The 21,806-nt window shown below is 40.4% G+C and overlaps 1 protein-coding gene across 7 annotated transcripts in view; it reads left to right on the top strand.

The window, feature by feature from the left end:
• The first annotated feature begins 2,695 nt into the window (after positions 1 to 2,695).
• Positions 2,696 to 21,806, top strand: part of SPECC1L (sperm antigen with calponin homology and coiled-coil domains 1 like) — a 73,085-nt gene continuing 53,974 nt past the window's right edge. For 2 of the 7 annotated variants that reach the window (XM_033001432.2, XM_033001429.2), the window contains exons 1-2: positions 13,999 to 14,078; positions 17,382 to 17,571. In XM_033001432.2, coding sequence (XP_032857323.1) covers positions 14,038 to 14,078; positions 17,382 to 17,571 — 231 coding nt within the window. In that variant the 5' untranslated portion in view covers positions 13,999 to 14,037. Of the gene's footprint in view, positions 2,866 to 3,278; positions 3,353 to 3,487; positions 3,505 to 9,619; positions 9,650 to 13,998; positions 14,079 to 17,381; positions 17,572 to 18,330; positions 18,490 to 21,806 lie in introns of those variants that run through there. The other 5 variants (XM_033001433.2, XM_042805233.1, XM_033001431.2 and 2 more) reach the window with 5 other exon arrangements.

The following is a 21,806-nucleotide window of genomic DNA, read 5'->3' as shown; positions in this document are numbered from 1 at the left end:
GCTCTTCTCCAAGATGAACAAACCAAGTGACCTCGGATGCTCCTTGTAAGTCTTGCCCTCAAGACTCTTCACCATCTTGGTCGCCCTCCTCTTGACACACTCCAGTATCCTGGCATCCTTATATTGGGGTGCCCAAAACTGCACAGAGTACTCATGGTGGGTCTGCACCAGGGCAGTGTCGAGCGGGACAGTCACCTCCCTCGACCGGCTGTGCTGTGCCTGGTGCACCCCGGGACACTCTTAGCCCTTTTTGCTGCCAGGACACACTGCTGATTCACATCCAACTTGCTGTCAACCCAAACCCCCAGATCTCTTTTTGCGGGGCTGCTCTCCAGCCTGTCCTTCCCCCATCTGTATGTATAACCAGGATTACATCACCCCAGGTGGAAAATCCTGCACTTGCTCTTGTTAAATTTCATATGGTCAGATCCTACCCCAGGTAGGAGCTCTGCTCACACAGCAACGCTTCTACCACATCAAGTTCTTCAGTGACTACCAGGCTGGCGCCTCTCAGCCGCCTCTCCTAGCTGCTTTCCCCCACTTGAAGACCCTGGGCGAGCAACGCTGTCACTGGCTTGAAATGAATTGCAGAGTGCAAGCTTGTACAAATTCAGCCACTACACACTTACAGTACACTACTTCCCTGTAAAGAGGAAGAATGAATGAAACCTAAGGCTGGAGCAGGAGGATGAAGAGTGTATGAGAGCATAATAACCATGGATGTTCTGTGCAAATTGCTACATTTGAGCAGGTGTCTCTTCATTTTCCAGACAGGCCTCATGCTGCTTCCTGAAGCTCAGAGCAGGCTGCCCCGAGGCAGCTGCTCCCCAGAAGCCCTGCAGGATACAGCTATCAGTCTGAAGACAGGATCAGCTGTGCCTGCCCAACTCCGGAGAGACATTTGTCTGCTCTTTTGTCAGAAGCCTCCAATTATGGAGATTCTGTAATCCTCTTGGGCAATCTAATCCAGAACATAACCACAATGAGAGTTTTCCCAGTAGACAGTTGAACTCCTCTTGCGCAAATTACTGGATATAATGCCACAATACTATGCAGGTTTTTCAAGTGACATTTTTAAGTTCCCAAACTAGGATACCAGTCACATGCACTGTCAGCTACCAGCTTGTTCATTAATTCATCAAACTGAAAGAACCATGTCCTGTTTCCTGCCAGAAAACACAAAGCAGAGCTCCTTTGTGAGCTACTGTGTAAATATATTGTACAAACCAAATGCAGACATTTTTCACATCCCTAATACACAAGTAATGCTTCTGATTGTCACTGAAATGCCATTTTTTTTACTGATAAGTAACTCTTAAAATTCAGTTCAAAGGTAGAACCACAGAAAGTCTGTTGAACACATCATGGATCAGGAAACCTAGTGGAATGACATTTGCCAGACTTATAAAACAAACATTGGAAATATTACTTAAGAGAGCCTTTCAATGTCAAACAAATATACCGTGTCTGTGCAGCAGCCTTCCAGGGGAAACCCACCAGCATAAGAACAGGCAGGCCAGCAGAAAAATTAGGTTTAGGAAGGACATCTAAATAAAATGACTCACTTTGTAAGACTCACTTCGTAATATAAGGAGGAATTTTTTTTCCCCACAATGTAAACTAAACTATGTCGTAACATGTGGAAGTATATATCCTCTCAGTTTTAAAGGGAATTCTGATGAAATATACATGTCATTTACTTTGCTTTACTGCATTAAAAACTAAATTTCATCCAAGATAACAAGTAAATCATACTTCCCCTCAGTGACCTGCAGCCCTACAAATTCTAGGAAGGCATGTGCCTCAAGGGAAAGGCTGTAACGTGATTTTATATTGAAGTGTTTCTTGTGATAAAAAAGCTGAATTGCTGTTGGGAGAGAGGCTTTAACCCATGGTCTGAGCTAAACAGAATACCTGATGGAGAAACTTTCACATGGATATGTCAAATCAGCACATTTTCTTAGTTACTGTGTTCATAGCACTTTCCAGCCAATGCCTGTAAATACAGACTGCTGTACCTCCCACTAAAGCACCAACACTGTAATTTGGGTTTATTAACTGCAGTTGCTTGCTATTCATGACAACAGTCATACGTCCCACATAACAACGATGAGCTACAAACTTAGCTTGGTGCAGTCTTTTAAAAAGAACTAGAAGTCTGAAAGCTTGTGTTCACTTGTAGTTCTTGTAACTTAAGAAGACAAAGCTATTCTCTACAACATTTAAACATTTTCTTCTCACTCAAATGAAAAGCTATACTTAATCTAATATCGTACCGTGAGGCACAGGCCCAGGAAACCCACAGTCCCCCCGCTCCCACCTCAGCGGCGCTACCTGCGCCGTGACGACGACGCGAGGCCGCCCCCACCGCACCTTCACCCTCAAGTTTTCCTGCATACTCCGCGGGGTCCCTCCTCAGGGTTTCTCTGAAGCTTAAAATCTACGGTTTTATTCCAGAAAAAAAAAAAAACAAAAACAAAAACACCTTTTTTTTTTTTTTTCACCAGAGCGATACCCAGCCCTCGGACCGGGGTCGCCAGCTTCACCCCCCTCAGCGCCCTCAGGTGCGGGAAAGGCGCGCGAAGCGGGGGGAGGGCGTCACAGCGCATGTGCAGCCACAGCCCCCTCCCACCTCCCCTTCGGCGCGCGGTTGGCCTGCGCGGGGGTCTGCGCCTGCGCAGTGCGGTAGCACCGCCCGCGAGGGGCGGGGCGCAGGCGGAGGGGTCGCTGCCGTCCCCGCGCGCCCCTCCGCGCCCCCTCCCCCCTCCCGCCGGCGGCGCTCGCGACCCGGCCCGGCCCGGCCCGGCGCCCACCCCCCGAGACTCGGGCCGCGCCGCGAAGAAGCGGGAAGGAGGCGGCTGCCCGGTAAGCGCCGGCGAGCCGAGCCCACCCCATCCCAGCCCCGACCCCCGCCCGCCGAGGGGTCGCCCGCGGCGGCGCAGGCCCGGGTAGGGCCTCTGTCCCGGGTTCCTCGCTCCCGCCGGCCGCGGCGCCTCCTGGAGCCCCTTCCCGCGCTGCTCGATCCCCCCCCGCGCTCGCTCTCCTCCTCTCCGCCCCCTGCGCCCCCTCCCCGTGCTCCCGAGGGGCCGCCGGCTGCGCTGTCGCCCCCGCCGCGCCGCTCGCCCTCTCAGCCGGCCGCGGCGGTGACAGCCGCCCCGCTCCCGCCTCAGGGGCCGCCCGGCGGCGGCATCCTCCTCCTCCTCCTCCTCCTCCTCCCTTCCCTCGCTGGCCGAGCGCGCTGCGTCCTCCCTGTCACCCATTTTGTGACAGTCCCTTCGAGGCGCTGCCGGCGACAGCCGCCCCGGGGTGCCCGGCGGAGACCGGCTCGCCCGTCGGGCTGGGACGCGGTGAGGTAACGGAGGACTTCGCGGTTCCCGGCTAGTGGGGCAAGCTCAGGTTTGCCCGGGTTTGCATCCCGCGGTGAAATCATTTGTTTCACGCTGATGGCTTGTTTCTGCGGGGAGGGATGGTGGTGGTGCCTGTGGGAGCTTCCTGAGGAAAAAGGTAGAGTGCCTGCGCTCCAGCACCTTTGTAGCTAGGTTTTGGTGTGGTGGGGGGGAACTTTGTCTGGATTCTGGTCTCATGCTTGTCTGGAGTGCCATTTTTCTGCATTTTTATAGCTGGAAGATCCTACGTGTTCCAGTTTTGTGCCTGCTGTCTGCCTTCCTGTGCCTCATAGTATTCCTTCTTGCAAACCTTACGTGACCTGGTAGTGCCAAGGATGGAGGAAAGCGGGTTCCTATAGCTGGGCCAAAATCTGAGTCGCCAGCCTGTTCTAAGAATTTTCTGTACTCTTTGTCCTCAGAGAGAAAAAACAGTGCAGTGCTGATGCTCAGTAAACTCCACGCTTCTGTCCACAGCAGCATCTCACAGTCTGTGATTGCATGAAGTGTCTGTTTGTGCTAGGATCTGGAAAACAGCTCTCTTGTAGCAGAAAATTTGTCTTGTAAATGCTTCCACTGGGTGAAGAGTGTTCTGAAGAGCCATAGGTCCTGTCAAAGGACATAGCCTGTGCAAACTCTGCTCACCCCAAAAGCAAACATAAACCTGCTGTTGCTGCTTCCTGCTTAATTAATAGTATGGACTTTGGCTGCTGAAATGTAGCCAAACTAAAGCCAGTGGCTGCTTTAATACTCTGTAGATCACCATATAGTTTTGCAGTAGCTCAAGTAAGGTTTCGCCTCCAGCCCCCTCCAGATTGTTGTTAGGTAGTTGCTAACAAAAATGAAAAGAGTAGGTTATTGTAAACAGTCTGAGATTAAATTTGAGAAACTGAGATGGGAGTAGTGTCTTGTTTCTTGTAACACTGACACTTAATTTTCAGTAGATGGAAAAATCAGATACTATGCTGGAAATAAGAGAAAATAAAACTAGGGTTTTCAGATGCTTTTGTATGTCTGAAGACCCATGTCTGGTTTCTTTTCCCTATGGAATACAGTATGTAATTGTGGGGAGCAAAACGTCTCAAATCTTAATTTATATCTTTTTACTTTATTATATCATTTCTGTCGAATACAGTGTTCTAGAGATAAAAACTACAGTCCACATTTCCCAGTTCTTTTATCTGCTCAAGTTGAAGAGCAGTTGACGTGAGTTTTGATGTGATCATTAATAAAAAGATCTGTGTTCTCGCTTTAGTAGTATAAAGGACTGTTTTATTAAAGTTTGATGATGGTGGAATGTCACAGTGGGTAAACCTCTGTGCAGGGTTTTCCAGTTCTCGTGGACTCTGCTTTTTATCACATTTTGCAGCTTACCAGCTCTGTGGTATTTTTCCTTTCCCTCCCTGTTCTAAGGCAGTGTGATCTCTGTGGCCTTCCAGGCATGCTACCTGGTGTCTTCTATGTTAGTCTTGAGGAGAGGCTGGAGCAAAGGAGTTTCTAATGGAGAGTGTGTCCATAGTAGCAAACCAAAGAAAACATGACCGTTAGGCTGAGGTCTGGCATGTGATCATTCATGCTAGTAAATTGTCAGCATGGTCACTCATATGGCTTAGCTAGGCCACCTAGCATTTTCCTAAGCCATACCTGAGCATCATTCAAAGGTGGTAAGTGCCAGGACTTCTCCAAACAGAGATGGGATGTGGCCACCCTTTCTGGATGGGGTAGAAGGGAGAGCCATTTTGGCTGTATAGTCACGAATTAAGCAGTGCTGGTTTGCCTCCAGATTGGAGAACAATCTCTGGCCTGTGTTAGTTACTAGTGTAAGGTGTAGCCAATGAGTTTTAGAAGTTTCTGTGTAAGTGCATGTTGGAATAGTTATTTTTATGCTGCAAAGATTTCATTGTACAGAGTAGCTGAAGTGGTGAACAGTTAACATTTTAGGTATGAATAAATATATACTTACAAGTAATGTGGTGAAGGGAAATAAGTTTGTGCCATTTCTGCTTTCCTCTTAGTATGAAAGAGGAAAATACATTCTCAGAAGGTGGAGGCATGTGATGGAAACTCCTTAAGAGATCTTTCACTGATGTACTTCAGAAGTTCTTTTTTTTTACCTTGATCTTGCAACGTTGGAGCCTCTCTTGCCAACTGGGATCCAGTTCTAGAAGTATATAATGCTATTAATGTGAATGAATATCTATTGCTCAGTGGGAAAAACCACATAAGAAATGTTATGCTTGTACTTCCTGGCTTCAAAAATCACCCCATTTGATCTTATTTTTAGTCTTTATACTGAAAAAGGGAGAAAAAACTGGTGTTAGAAGCTGAGTTATATACTTAATTGTAGCCCTAAATGACTAGTCAGAAGGAACGTATTACTTGTTTCTTTTGAGCTTATTCCAACTGAAATGATCAGAGAAGCCACCATTTGGAACACTTAACAGTTTAGTGCAGCCTGCAAGTAATCATAGGATACTATCTTTTAACACACAAATAATTCATCATTAGTTTTCACACACACATACATGATTTTCTTTGGGAAAGAGGATTTTTTATTTACTGTAAAGGCACTACAACTTTTGATCTTCGTCTTTGTAAGTAAATGTCTCAGAATACCTTAATTTTGCAAATAACTGACACTGTGTTGCAAATAAGTGGCAGAACTAGTAGCTTTCCAAATTGCAGAAAAGAATAATACAATAATAAATTACGAAGTCAGGTAAAAGGAGAGATTTTAAAGCGGATCAATCTGCAAGGTTTTAGTAAAAAAACCCATAATTTAGAGGTATCCATTTGTTACATACTAAAGGGTTGCAAAGCCACTTAAGCAAAATTTCAGGAGAGAAAGTAACTCATTTTTATTTACTTCAAGACTTGGTTTGACATTTATGAAACATAAGTCTTTCATGATTCTCAGTTAATTTTATTTTCCAGGACTGTTTGCCAGAATGAAGCCAAGCTAATGATCGCCTGCAACTAACTGGTATATATACAGTTTTATTCAGGAAAATAAACCAAGCATCTAACATCTAGTATTTAAATAGTATTAAAAAAGAATAAAGGTTGTGTTGAAGTACTTGAGAGATGTATTTGATGACATCAGCCTGAAAGTATTGGTATTTTTCCGATGCTAAAAACATTTCCTTGACTTTGGTCCTTTAGCCAGTGTAGGATACGTGTTTTGCACAGGTACATGCAGTGAGTAACGACTTCCTATGGGATATACATTTGGGGAGGGTGGGTGGAAGGCTTGACCAGGAGGCTGGTATTCCTAACACTCCTTGAAAGTTTCTGTGTTCTTAATACATTTCTATATACGTTCTTAATTAAAAGCACACAGTGGTTTTGGCAGATGGAGCCTTCTTGAAACTTCGGCTACAGAATTTCCTTGTTGAGTGAGGATTGGTGCTGGAGAGGCTCCTTCAACATACTTCACTGTTCATTGCTAAAATGTTGGCAGTCTTCATATTGACAAGTCTTAACTGACACAGACAAGTTTATAAAAATGATCTATTAGAACTTGACTTTCTCTGTTTAGCCATAGGATTTTTAAATTTTTTTTTTAGCGAGTTGCCAAGTTGTACTGAGCTTAAAGTTTCTTTTAATTAGCAAGCTAAATGACACTGAGGTTTGTTAATGGGTATGCATTTAAAGTAGCATCTGTTGTGCAGTGAAAAATCTTTCTTTCTTTCTTTGTAAACAATGGTTTTGTCTGTTTCAATTTGCTTTTCCCTAAGAAGTAGCCAGCATTATAAATAGTTAATGGCAAATATTTCCTTCAAGTCCCTGAAGGAATATGGGCTTTTCTGGAGGAAAAAAAAAAAAAATAATTAAAGCTGTTCTTTCTAGACGCGATTCCTAACACAAATCTTGAATTAATATGTCTGCTCACTTTAAGTTCTAGTTTGGCTTTTAATTTTTTCTGTGACAAAAAAGAGACTTCTTTCCTAGCAATGATAGAATCATGCAAAACTACTTTTTATCTGCACTTGCTTATACTAGATGGACAATTACATGTTTCTTCTGGAAATGATGAACTTCTTAAATAGGAACAGTTGGTAGAAGTTGTTGTCATCAAATTATTCTTGATGTATGATTTGTAAATATGAGATGCATCCTTGAATGTGGCAATATCACTGGGTTTGACTATACTGAGATGTTTTAATCAAGAATTAAGGTGTTAAAATGAACACCTTCTAACATAAACTTTTCCCCTATAACTGTTGCTATTCTTCTTTCTGGCCTTATACAAAACTACAGGAGAGGGTTTCCTCAACCTGCAAGTATGGGCATCCCTCTGACTTTGAAAAAGCTTAAGTGTGCTGTCATGCTATTCTCCAAATGTTTTGATAGTTTGCTGTGATAGATATTACTGTAATTTACAGACAAGCTCAGGTACAATGAGCTGGTTGTCTCAAAGCTGTAGAGAAAAATGGGCAGATGTAGGACTAGAACCCAGAATCCTGATTTAATAGTGAAGTATCCTTGTATTGTAGTAGATAATATCCTTTACCAATACAAATCTGCTTAATTGAGTGTTATGGATTTTCAAGGATGGCCTATCCCCCTTTCTTCAGTGCTGTGGTCACTGGTCTTTGCCTTCCAGATGCAGCCAGTACTGTAGAGTAATGTGCTAAGGCTAATGGAAAGGAGAGTGAAGCTGGTGGAGGTCCCCATGGCTTGTGCTGTTCCATGGTGCTGCCAAACCTTCGTTCTTCTGGACTCAAAATACGGGGGCTTGTTCCGTATCTTTAGACCACTATCTTTTCATATTCCTTGGGTGACTCTCCTAACTCCCTTTTGTTTCCCACTTACAAAGTTACCACTATTTTCAGCCCCAAAAGCTTGTCATTAATGGCAGGAATTGATTTGTTGTATTTATACATCAGTCACAAAGAAACAAAAACTGCTGTTTGTACCGTGTGCTCTATATTACGCTTTCAAGGTTTTATATTCTGTATGCTGATACTGTAGGCTTTGTACCTATTTCTTTTTGCATTTTACCTCTATGTGTCTGACTGAAAGATACCCAACATTTTCAGATTCATAGTAGACAGTATAAATTCTGTCTGAAAGCTCACTCAGGAAAAATAATTTAAAGATGATAATTCCAAATATGCACATCAGATTTCAGTCTACGTACATTTCACATTCAGAAGTAAATTTGCTGTATTAAAAACATAAAATTATGCAAATATGCATTATAAGAACTTTTTGACAGTTTTCTGAAGATGTCTCTGTTATATACATGTCAAAAAAATAGTATTTATCTACAGAAGAAAAATTATATTAAGTCTATAGCTTATTAGTGTTGTAAGTAAAGGATATTTGAAGGAGAAAAGAACTATAAAGACTTTAGTATAGTCTTTTTTAGTAGAAAGACTACATTCTTTTGAAGGGAATGGGAAAACTATTCTGAGACCTTCAGCAAAACATCAAAGGCTTGCTGTGGAACCTGGAGGTATAGGAGCTTTTCAAAGAAATACCATAAAAGTGTTTCGCAATGGAAAGCACTAAAGAGTTAGGCACTTGGCATTGGGTGATGGTATCAGCACGTCATCAGGCACATCAGTTAGGACTGCTGGACTAGCCCTGGGCTCTTGGTGCTCTCCAAGGCTTTGTCCCATGTGGACTCCTGCATTGCTCCAACAACCAAACTGTCCAAGGAAACAGGGACTCCAGAAATGGTTAGTGATTCACCCTTTTCTGGAAGGCTTGGAATAAAACTGTGGAACAGAAGCAGTATCTCATCCTTTTGCCCAGGGGAAGAAAAAAATAATAGTGGCTGCAGATAGGAGCCTCTCCATCCTATCCCAAGGACTTTTCTCCTGTGTAATTCAAATGTAGGTCCTTGGGCTTCCACAATGGGGTGGGTAAATGCTCCTCCTCTAGCCATACCAGGGTATTTAGGAAAGATTTGCATGCAGTTCTGTCTTCTCTGTCTGCCAAGTCTGAAGGATTTTAAGCTAACGAGTGTGCTGCTGACAGGTCTTGGAGGTGAAGGAAGATGTGGGTCAGAGTACAGAATGCAAACCCATAGATAGCCAATCTTCAGACCATCTTTGTCTTACTAGATTGCTTAAAAATGACACAGTTCATTTGTTGCCTCATCTCTCTTACCATGTGTCTCCGCAGGACAGCTTGGCTTGGAAAGTGGTGGTGGTTGGACAGCAATAAGAAGTTCATTTAAATCGGGGCTGTTGCTGAGTGTCCAGTAGCCTGAGACTGAATTAAAACAAATTTGGGGTTTCACTGTCTCTGAAAGGGTGAGCCTTCCTTCTTGTTCCCAGTTCACAGTCCCGCTGCTTCTTTTGCATAGTATCTAGCAATTATAAGGTGAGTCAGATCAGTCCTGATCTGACTGAAAGACCAACTCATCAAAAAACAAGTTATGATCTCCAGAATTTAAAGAAGGGAGAGGACTGAGGAAGGGGTGGGACTGCCTCTTTTGGTGGCAGGGTACAATTAAATTATTTTCATGACTAGCTTAAGCAATCCCCAGCAGGCGTTTTCCTCCCCCAGCCTTAGCAAGGCTGGCTTGTGGATGGGCCATTCCCATCCAGGCCATTCCCTTGGTCCAGCTGAGACCAGGAGAGTCCTGGGGCTGGGAATCCCACACCTGTAAGCACCTGGGGGCTGGGAAGGTCCTAAGGAGATGTATCTCTCTGCTTTTCCTGTCCTCTGTTTTTTTGGTGTAATGCCTTGAGGAATGTTGCCAGTCCAGGTTGGTAGTAAAGTGGACAAAGTGAGCACCCAGTCACCTCTCAGTTCCAGAAATCCAAGCAATAGGAAGTCCTCAAGTTGAGAACACATTAGTCAACAGCTGGTAAGAACAGATTTGTCATCGTAACCATGCTGGAAACAGGATTTGGGGGTTTGGGGTTTTGCACGAACTGAAGATCTGATGGAGTGTTTTGGATGAACATGGGATCTGGTTGAAGTTACTCACTTATTTTACAGGTTTTACTTGTAACATACTTGTGCTGCGAGCTGCAGGACTAGCTCCTGAAAACAGCATGTTGCACATCCATTCTCTCTCCTCCTTTTTCTGATGGGAGCTAGGCTACTGTCTGCCTTTCTTCTCCTTGTTTTGAAAGTACTTCCCTGGTAGTGCAAGGAAAGTTTTCATGTGTGCAGGGGAGTCTGATTCTTAGTTAAAGAATACAGTATATACTTAGGGTGATGGGATGATATGATACTAAATATACTTTGTAACTGGAGGGTTATTGATTTTTATAATAACACTTACTTTAGAACATGCTTAGAATAATGATAGATAACAATGTTTTCAGCTAACATGGTTAACTGACCAAGTATGACTTTTTAGACTATCTGCTTTTATAATTAAAGATGGCCAGTGCTTTGGCTGGGAAAATTACTGTGTAATTTTTTTTTTTATCCAGAAAACCTACAGTGCCAAAATAAGAGTTTGTTGTATTTTAATGGAATATCAACCTCAGGGTTTTACAGAGAAGGTTGATATTTTTGCTAAGTTTGTTTAAGCCTTTAAAATCTGCCAGAGAGGTGTAATTACTACCCTGGAAGTAGGATCTATAACATCATCTGTTAGTGTGTGGCTTAAAATTTGGGTGCAACTGTGAAATTTACCAAAAGGAGTGAAAAATGTCAATGTAGCCAAACCCAGGTTTTAGTGTCCCTCCATGTTTATCATACTAATATTCTACATATAATATTCCCTCTTCTGTTTCCTTTTTCATGTTTTGCTGGTTGAGGTTTATCTCAGCTTGCACTGTAAGGGGCACACAGACTGCCTTCAGATATAACAATAATTTTCATTATGTGTATTATCAACACCAATGAAACAAAACCTGTATAATAGATGAGAGTGCCATTCACATTACTATAGTACGAGCAGCCCTAGTTAATGGGTGTGCTGTGGGCTACTTAGCCCAGTTAGAATATATTTTAATCAGCTCTAGGATGGATACCAAGAAGATAGAGTTTTACCTGATCTTTTGTTCTGGTTTCCAAAACTACAAGTAAAAAAAAAAGTTTTGGACCGTGATCCCCTTCCTTGTGGAACAGATTCCCCACACTAGGAAGAATCAGTTGGATTTAGTTGATAAACAGTTGCTTTTTCATTCCTCAGCGATATTTTTGAAATAGCAGTTGTTGAAACTAGGAGCTTGAAAACAAGACTACATTATTTAATTTGTTATGAAAAGGCTTTTAGAGCCCATTTCATAAGTTTAGGAGTTATTCTGTAAATGTTCCTGTCACTTGTCTGGAATGTTAAGTATTGCAACGGTTACACATTGCTCACAGCAGTTACAGCTCTGAAGTTTTCTCCAAAGAAGGAACAGAGAAATTTAGGTGTATAACAGCCAATTCTTGCCCAAAGTTCTGGTCTTTCCTCCTTTCTGTTTAAAAGAGAAGTAGTGATAGCAAATGTGGCTTGAAAACAGTGGACAGATAATGTAACATAAAAGTAGAATTCCTATTTTTGTAATTCTACAAATTGTAACGGAAAACTGTAGAGGTCCTTTTGAATTTTTTGCATAGAAAGTAGTAGGAAAGTCTCTCCTCTCTAAATAACTACCTGTAGCCGTTGTTCTGAAATTGCAGCACCCATAAATCATTGACATCTGTGTATTTTCCTCACGGCATAAGAAGGTAGCAGACACCACCCTGACTGGAACAGGGATTCATCCCACCTGGTGCTTTGTGTCCAGTTGTGGCTGTGAGCAGATGCCTTGGGGGAAAAAAAGCAACCAAAACTGAAGTCTTCCCTCCTACCCTGACTGCTTTCCCACCCTGCAATTATTTTTGTCTCAGAGGAGTTTGAGCCCTTTGTTCTCAGCTATTTAGCATCCATTAGGGAATTTCTCTACCTTGTGCATGTCCAGTCTCCCTTTCCACTCATGCTTGTGCAGCCACAGCATTCTTTCAATCTGCTTTAAAAATATGGTTCACTTTTCTTATTTTCAACCTGACTTGAACTTCATTTGTTGGTGCCTAGTTTTAGTACTGGAAGAGATAATTAACAGCCAATCCCAGTCTGCCTTCTTGGGGCCATTCAAGATTTGATAGGCTTTTGTCATATTCCCTATGAGATATCTCATGGGATGTATTATATAACTTTGATCTTACTTTTACCCCTTGCTAAACCTTTTTCAGGTCTATAAGAAATCCCTTTTTTGACATTGGGAGACCAGAACTGCACATACCAATTAAAGCGTGGGTAGATGGGCAAAAAATTGATTTGTGTTTTAACATTTGTTCTCTCTTTCTTTAATAATTCCTGGCATTGCTTTGCTTTTTTTTTTACCTTATTGAAAACACTGTACCGATAGTTTAATGAAGCAGTGAATCAAAACAGTGAAGTCTTCATGAGCAATATTGATGAGTTCAGAGCACATTTATATATAAAGCTGAGGTTGCGTTCCCCCAAGAGATATATTGCTTTGTGTTTACCTACATTTAATTTTATTTGCTGTTTTTATTGTCCAGTCAGTCTCATCAGGGTCTTCTGTGATTTCATGCAGTTTCCTGTTACCCTTGATATCTTAAATAACTCTAGCATCAGCAAACTTTCAAGTCACTAAAACGGATGTCTTCATCTTAGGCAGTAAAACAAATGCACTGCTTGCTCTGGGCTTCTGGAATCCAGCGGTTAATGGATTATGTTTTTGGAATTACTGAGCAAGAGACATCATTTTAGAGTGCTTGTGCAGCTTGCAGGCTGGAAGCTTGAGCTGTGGACATTATAAACATAGAAAACTCTGTCTTGTAGTACATAGCTTATTTCATATCCCAGACATTAATTTGTTGGTGACTACGCTGTCTTGCCTGCAGAGACTTGGGGAAGTTCTGAATCTGTGTTTTACAAGGGGTTAAAGAGGCTGTATTTCATAATCTTTTCTTCAGTTCTGCCTTTTGAGACTGGCTAAGTGACCTAAAAACGTCTTTCCCTAATTATTTGGGCAAAAGTTGTCAGCCTAAATATATCAAAACCAAAGAACTTGTACAAATAGAGAGTGAAAGTGTACTGACTTCGTTAGATGTGAATGTTACTATTTTCATCTGTTTGAGGTATTTGGTGTTTCAGAAATGCTCAGTAGCTTCAAATTTGAGGCATCAGTTATTTCTATTTTTCTGGAACTTTTAAAAGATAATTCTAAGATGATTTATAATTTTCTTAATAATTCACAATTTCTTAATAGATAAAACTGCTTCATACCTCTTTAACTTTGTATTTTCAACCAAAGGCAAAAGCCTAATACCTTCTTTGCTGCTTAACCCTGTCTCACCTTACAGGCACAGGAAACTATTTTTCGTACTCTTGTAATTGAGCCTTACTTTTGTCACAGCAATATTAGCATAAATAAGCATATTGAATAATGGATGCGATTAAAATCATCACAATAAGAAATCATACACACACACCCTTCAGTTTTCAGGTTTCTAAATAGTACATAAGAGTAACCCTGAAAGCATTTCATGTTGCCTGGGTGGATGTATCCTATCAGTTAACAGCAAGGAGCAGAGCTATGCTATTGGGCAAAACACTTTTAAGTTATTATTTATGGAGTTGTATTTGCAGTTGGTATAAAATGCAGGACTGGTTTCACATGCCTACACCAGAGCAAGGAGAGCACGCTCCTGAACAAGATTCCCTTTTGTTTCCTGTACTATGTGTGCTGTGGAGAGAGACACGTCTGGGAAGGGGTACAGGTTAGAGCAAATCGTTACATTTTAGTTTAGGAATGCAGTCTTTCTATCTGATATTTTGGGCTTGTTTTGGCTTTTTTCCATCCTGATTAATTTTATAATTAATACTGTAGTTCTAACATTAACCAAATGTTTTCTCATAATGTCTTGTGTCTGTTGATAGATGAGTATTTTGTTTAATAGAGTAATATGAGGGACCTCCAAAAGTTTCTCTTGACTGTCTTGTGAAGTTACAACTCAATTCCACTGCAACATTTTAGTGTTAAAATTCTACTTCTCCCTTTCCCCCCCACTTTCTCCCTTTTCCTTTCTGGAGAAGGTGGTGGTGGGAGAAAGTGGCACTGAGAGGTTATAAATTCACTTTAGGAGCCTGAGTGAGCAGCTGCTTCTAGAACCTGTAATGCTAATTAATGTCCTTATTTTAAGTTAAGTTGGTCTCATTTGTATCCTTTTATAATTTTTTAAACTATAATTACACAGTGGTCTTTCAGTAAGAAAGTAACTACTAGAGCTTAGTTTCTCTGGAAGAAAAACAGAAACAGTGGTCCCTAACCCTCCCTGTCCACTAAGTATCTTTGAAGTTTCTGGAAATGTGATTTTTACCTTTGACTTTCAGTAAACCACAAACAGTTTATTTCAATGTCAAATTCATGGTTATTTTAAAGTAATGGTGTGATGAAACATGAGAATTATACTTAGTTTCTTGGTTTAGTTTCACTTACATCACTTTGCTATGCATTTGCTGTTCTTGAAGCAAATACTATTGCATGTTTTCAGGAATACTTCTAAAACATGCATTTTTTACAAGTCCATTGTAGATGAGAAACATTTGACTTCACACGGTCTTTTGTCACTAATGACCTCTGTGATATATTCGTAATAGTATAAATGGTTTCTACTGTAAAAGCTAATGTTAGCCTGTATTTCTTTTTTTAAGATTATACATCCAGTGGGTTATGTTACTGTATTACTTGCTGTAGTAAGCAGATCCCAAATGTATTGATCTTTTACTGTGCATGCAAAGATCATGTGTGTAGTGTCTATCTGGCATGTTGTAAGGTATGCTAGGCTTGGTGAATGTGCTCTGCAGACTTGATAAATGTGTGCTGCAAATGGCCATGGCTGCCTGGCTGCAGGCCAGCTGGAGGGCTACGGCTGTCTCTGGATTGCCAGACAGGGTTGTCAAGCTCTGCCCCAGTGTATGATAGTCATATTGTTGCCAGTACCTTAACCTTCAATACAGCACTGGTTTAGTAGCTCTATGACATGTCAAAAAGCCATGGTTCTAATTTACTGGGTTTGTGCAAGAGTAGAGCTTTTCCTTTAAGGTAATTTTTTAAATGCAGTCAGCTTCACAACAAGTGAAATTTGTTTGATTATTTCTCAAGCATGCTATGGACAACTTTTTTATGTAGTCTGTAGAACATCAAAAATACCATTCAATAGTAGTGATGCCAGTTTACTAAACAACTCTATCCTCTTTGGTCTTTTCAGTTTTACTTTTCAATTGAATAAGATCAAAAGCACAAGTAAGTGTTCAATTCATAAACATGAAAAAGGTAAGAAATGTTTGGTCTTACCTGTAAACATTAGCATCTGTTTCTGGAATCTAGTAGGCAGTTAAAATGATATGTGTGTAGCAAACATATTATCTTCATGGGGCTTTTCTGGTTTGGGTTTTGGTTTTCTTAGGAGTGTCTCATTTCAAATTATCTCTCTGTTATTTAATCTTCTGTGAAGGCGTTCTGATTACTAGTAGCTGTATGGCAGGACCGCTGCATTTTTGACATTCTGATGATGAAACTGCAACAGCAAACAAAGTTTTCTATGTCTGTTCATGTCGGCTTTTAGAGCTAAAGGGAATCTGGAAGCTATAAACAAATATTTTCAGTGTCTTAAAATGAAACTTCCTGTTGCTTCTGTTAACAGCACTTAGGGGTCTGAGGAGGCAAAACTCCTGGAGTTTTACTGACTTTGATAAAAGTCAGGTTTGAAATATACCTGTGTGCAGCTGAGGTGGTGGTGGAGAGGAAGGAGTATGTGTAAGTGGATGGTGTTAATTTTGTTAGCTGAAATGTATTGGTATTCCTGATCACTCTGTGTTTGTGTTGCATGTCTCATGCACCCAATCTGTACCTTTGAAATGCTTCACTTTTTAAAGATGTGGAAACAACTAGATGTGTTTCTCATCAGCCACAGGGTACTGGACTCAGATAAACCTGATCACTTACTTCCACCCAGAATCTGCAAGAAACGGGAGTGGAAGTTTCTTCCTCTCAATCTTCCATCCTGTGTCTTCTGACTCAGGGGAGATGAAGAAAGCTGCCAACGAACTCACTCTTGCAAGAGGGAAGAAGATCCCAATGTGTCTAATCTTTTTTGTAGTCCATGTTTCAAATTATGGCTGTTGGCTAGTCTATCCTTTTTTAGGTTGTCTTCCAGAACTAACAGTTCTAGTGATAACTGCAGTGTTCTAGTGATAACTGCAGCGTTTGAGTCTGCTGCAGCTGCTTCTGGTTTGAGTAAAGTCAGCATTGTTTTCTGGGGTTTTGTTTGTTTGCTCGTGGTTGGAGTGATGGTTTTGACAGTTGTCTGCTGTTTGAGAAAACTTGAAGGCAAGGTAAAGATGCTGAAGCGTCCTGACTGCGGACCATGGAATGCAGTGGGTTACGTCTGGTTTATTCTCGGAGATAATACTCATAATCGTATGACTAGTATTACATTTTCTAAAATCCCATGTGTTTATTAGAATGGTTTTTAATAATAAATGGCTTCAGGGAATCTGAATTTGTCAACTTATTTTAATTTTTATAAAATTCTTCTTCTCTGCAACTGCTGTTACTCTCTCAGTACATTAGTTACCAAACTGGTGGTAATCTTTTCTCAGATTCAGTGTTGTTGGTAGTCAGGCTGTTGCTTGAATACTCCCACAGTATTTTCCTTCCCACAGTCAGAAATAAAGAACACTGCTGTCCTAATAAGCCTTTCTTTTGCTAGCTAACGAGTGAACTCGGCAATATGGGTCACTTATAAAATATCCTCGGTTCACTGCCATTTGTGGAAAGAGAACTGAAAAAAAATATAATTTGGAATGGAGCTGTAGGAAGTACTTATTTCTTGTTAAAAATTTAAAAAAAAAAAAAAAAAAAAAAAAAACAATTGGTCAGTCACATGCATTCTGTTTGGCTCTAATTTGTGGTCTTTACTGCTATTCTGGACTTCTGGTCTTAAATAAAGCATTATAAAAAAAAGACATTGCTTTTCTTTCATATTTTATATCTAAGATTTTTTTCTTTCTGTTTGTAGATTTGTTTGTAAATGCATCATAAACAGACAGCCCAGAATGAAGAAAGCAAGCAGGAGTGTTGGCTCAGTGCCCAAAGTGCCTGGAGTAAATAAAACTCAAACAACCGAAAAAGCCAAACCAGAAAACGGCTCCTCAGTGTCTGCAGTAACAAAACTCTCCAAAACTGGGACATCAGCATCTCTTTTGAAGGTAATAACCAATAGAACACTCTGATTATTTAGATTTTTTTACAATAAACCTTTAAAAAGAAGATAATTTTAAGGTATGTCTTTAATGCAGCTTAGACTAGAGGTTTGTTACATGGGTAACTGAAGGGCATTTGTATAGTTACACAGCACTGGGCAGGGTGATAGGACCTTTTATGGCATTTGTGCTGTATTTTTCATATTGCAATGTGTGATGTGATGGAAAGCAATATACTTTTCAGAACTTGGCTGTTCTGCAAAAGGAGCAGAGTGGAAGTTGCATTCTGATGAAAGTTATTAGTAGTGTCATGTGTTATGCCTGAATGGTGTGTCAGTGACAAATGGGATTTGATAAGAGTTATTTACTAGTTCTGAAAAAAGAAATAATGAGGTATCTAACATGAGAAACTTTCTGATATTGGTGATCCATGTCAGGTCAGTGCAGCTGCTGCCTTGTAGCTGTTCTGGCCCTTGCTTTATGTGAAGTACTTCTTGATCTGAATTTTCACAAGTTGATTCTTGCTCCTAGAACAAGTTCAAAGGTAGAGGTTTTCGCTTATATTAGCAAAACATGGCAGTAGACTTAGGAGCATATGGTTTTCAACAACCAAGAAAAATAAGACGTACTGAGATGTGCTGGTGTGGAGTTTTCACCTGGGAGAGAACACATCTGGGCAGGACGGGTGGTATGAGCCTGCCTGGTGTGCCCCTCACTCCTGGCATGGAAACATAGCTGGACCCACCTCCTTTTGCCTTTCTGCAGCCCAGTATGCAGAGCTGTGGCACTGCTGCCCTGGAGCAAATGAACAGAACAAGGAAAAGGACCGATGTCTGCAACTGGGACCTGAACCACTGTCACCTCCAGGAAGCCCAATAGGCCATTTAAATAACTGGCAAATAAAGACCTAAAATTAAAGAAGTGGTAAGGGTTGAGGTCTTTCTGTAATAGCTATGCAGGATTACTGAGGTAAAAAGGTGTGTTCCCTTTCTCTCTTACTTTTCTTTTATGGAAGAATGGTTAAGACTTTTGCTGAGGAGCTTGCAAGCCAGGTTTGAGCTAAATTTTCTCCTGGTGCCCCTCCTTTCCTCTGCCACACAACATTTCTTGCAGTTTTCTTAACTTTAATTAATCTTTTGATGCTTGTTGAAACTACTTATTTTGTATTTCTAGAAACCTCTCAAAGAATATGGAAACAAAAGTCCTTTGTACTTTACTTACCAAGTTTCTTTTGTCATACCTCTCAGTGAGATAAAGGAGGGGTATGATCTAATACTGAAGAAATTTGACCCACTAGGCTTTCACAATTTTACTTATATTGCTAACACTTCTGGCTATGCTCGGGTGTCAAATTAGAATTTGTGACAATTGTATGTTTGAGGCACAATGAAAAAATTTCTCTTAATTACTAAGATTTATCTCAGCTTTACGTTACAGCCAGGATTACTCATACAGTTGGATGTCTTTTACTTAAGCTGCTGCTGTGCCAACTATGTGACTTACTAATAATGATGACTCTTCCCTTCTTTGAGTGTTCCATACTTCCACAAGAAAGTTAGTTGTTTGTATTTTTTTGACTTACTGATACTGACAAGTCATGTTTGTAATAACTGACTTGAAAGAAGTATCAATAACAAGTTATATTACTTTTCAAGTAATTTTTTGTATAGTTTTATATTTGATCTTGTTGATGAAGCAATTGGCACATTGTTTTCCTCATAGTGGTTGTAGGTTCCTCTTTCTTGATGAATTGGTGTGGGTATTTTGAATTTCATTTAATATTCCTTGGCCAACAAAAAAAAAAAAGGAAAAAAGCCTGCGTTAAATAAGTTTAATTGCATCAGTTTACTAATTTATTTGGTCCTCAAAGTAAGTGTGCATATAGATACAGATAACTTTGGACTTTGAATGAAAGGCCACTATTAAGCAGTAGAAATACACATTTACAGTACTATACCAATCTTAATTCCGTCAATAATAATGTTGCAAAATTGAAAATTACTTTGTAATTATAGTCTGGTTTTGTTCCTATCCCCTTCATGATGTAACTGTCAGCCAGTTTTCAGCTTTGAGTGGGCTTCTTTCACTATGCATTGTTCCATAGATTTGTCCTTATTTTGTGGAGTTTTTCAAAGTGTGTGGACAATGAACACATGAAGAAACTGGGAGACCCACCCTTCTCTACAGCTGAACACTGTTGCAGAGGTGGGGCTGTCTGTCAGCTTCAGAACGTCTTTTTGTCGGTTACTTCTTTGTAGGCTTTTGGCTCCCACTTTGCTCAGGGCTTCTGTAAATATTCAGGACCCCACCACCACCCCACACACATTATTACAGCAGAAGGTTAACTGCCAGAAACTTCTAGTTTTTAATCTGTCAGAAATACTCTGCAAATAACAGTGTGTGTTTCTATTTTTAAGATTATTATTTTTTGCCTTCTTTAGCTAATGAGCTTGTGATCATGCTAACACGACTGTAATTAGACAGCAGCTGTACTTCATGCAAATGAATTGCAAAATCCAGTGTCCCTGAAAAGCCGGGACTTGGACACCAACATTTGAATATTAAAAATTAGAATGTGTTTCGGTCTTTATGTGTCTGGGCTTCAGTATTCTGTTTGCAAAATGCAGTAACTTAATTACAGATTGTTGTGAAGTTTCTTGTTTGAAGCACTCAAATGAAGCAACAGTGAGCATCAAAGAAAATCCCCGGTAGGAATAATTAGATAGAGATAGATATATATATATAAATGGATTTGAATGAGGTGCAGTAAGAAAGATATGCATGTTGAGAAACTAAGATGAAATGAATTGTAGAGGTGATCATTCAAGTTTCTTTTCACTGAAAGAAAGGTGTGAGGGAAAATGGAGTATGAATTGTATAATTTAAAGTGGTTTTATATAGAGAAAATCAAAATAAGTCTGGATGAGCATTTCTAATTAGGGTATTTTCTAATTTTTTGTATTTTAATGTAGGGGTTTTAATGCTAAGTAGAATTGCACTGTTCTCAGTAAATGGGAGGAACTGTTCTTCCTTGAGGAAGAAGCTGTTTAATAAACATAAGACATTGATTTTGCTTCCATTAAAACTATACACTACAAAAATACTTTGATTTTTAAAGTCAAAAATGGTTGCCTTTGTGGAGCATTCAGAAAAGAGAGCTGCTGGTTTGTAATTTTTCCAAAGCTTTGCTAAATAGTTTTCTTTGCCAAGAGTGTAGTGTTACAATTTTGAGAAACTGTTTACTAATTGGCTGCAGAGGAGGCAGTGCCTTCCAACCTAGACTAGAAATAGTTTATGGGTAAATTGGAAGAAGAATGACTGTCTTAAATTCCTTTGTTCAGCAAGGACTGGAGATGACTAATATCAGAAAGTGTGTATTTTACGTAGTTTTTTTTTTTTTTTCTCCTCAATCTGAGTCACATCTTGACCTATTTGGCTTGATAATATATACTTGTACTGTAAGAGTCTGAACGCTTAATCTAATTTCCCCACTCTTTCAACAGGGTACAAACGCTGACAGCTAATAGTCCATTTGAACTATCACATTTGCCAACAGATTGGTAGATTGAGTAGCAAAGTAGAAAATCACTGTTCTGTGCCTTTTTGTGATACCTTAGTTTAGGTGATAGTTGCATCGCAGGGTTGTTTCCCTCACCCTCTACCCCCATGCCCCCCAGATGAGTTTAGATTGGATATGAAATCTGATTAGATTACAGGTTAATGGAGGATTGTCTAGTCTGTGCTCAACTCTTTCCCCCTGCACAAGTAGTGTGGGCTTTGTTGATTTTGTAGCCCTCCAACATTTTTATTTTCCCATTGGTACTCACATTGCATCTGCTGTTTTGCACGGCTGTGTGACATAGCAGATCAAGGAACTGATCTGGCTCCTGGGAGGAAGGAGCCCTTTGAAAAGGCTTCAGTTTACAGAGCGCAGTGTGTAAGCACATGGAGAAGAGCAGGATAGAACAACAGTGGCCTTTTCATAGCAGAAAAGCCAGCTTAGGTGCACATCAAACTAGATCTTCAGAGTAATGTGTTTTCTTCCAGTCTTTTATAAACCTTTTTAGAAGGCTATACCATTTCCTACAAGATTTGATAAAAACATTCTTGTCCTAGAGGATTTTACCTTTGCAAATACCTGTTTCTAGCTGTAAATTATTTGTATTTCTGAAAACTGCTTGCCGAACAAATATGTTCTCTTCCCAAGCTCCCTTTTGTTTTCCAGCTGCTCTTTGTAAATG

This window comes from Tyto alba, unplaced genomic scaffold (assembly GCF_018691265.1).
Source record: "Tyto alba isolate M040663 unplaced genomic scaffold, T.alba_DEE_v4.0 Super-Scaffold_44, whole genome shotgun sequence".
Lineage (NCBI taxonomy): Eukaryota > Metazoa > Chordata > Aves > Strigiformes > Tytonidae > Tyto > Tyto alba.
Note: the sequence above shows the minus strand (reverse complement) of the source record. Positions and strands in the feature narration are given on the sequence as shown.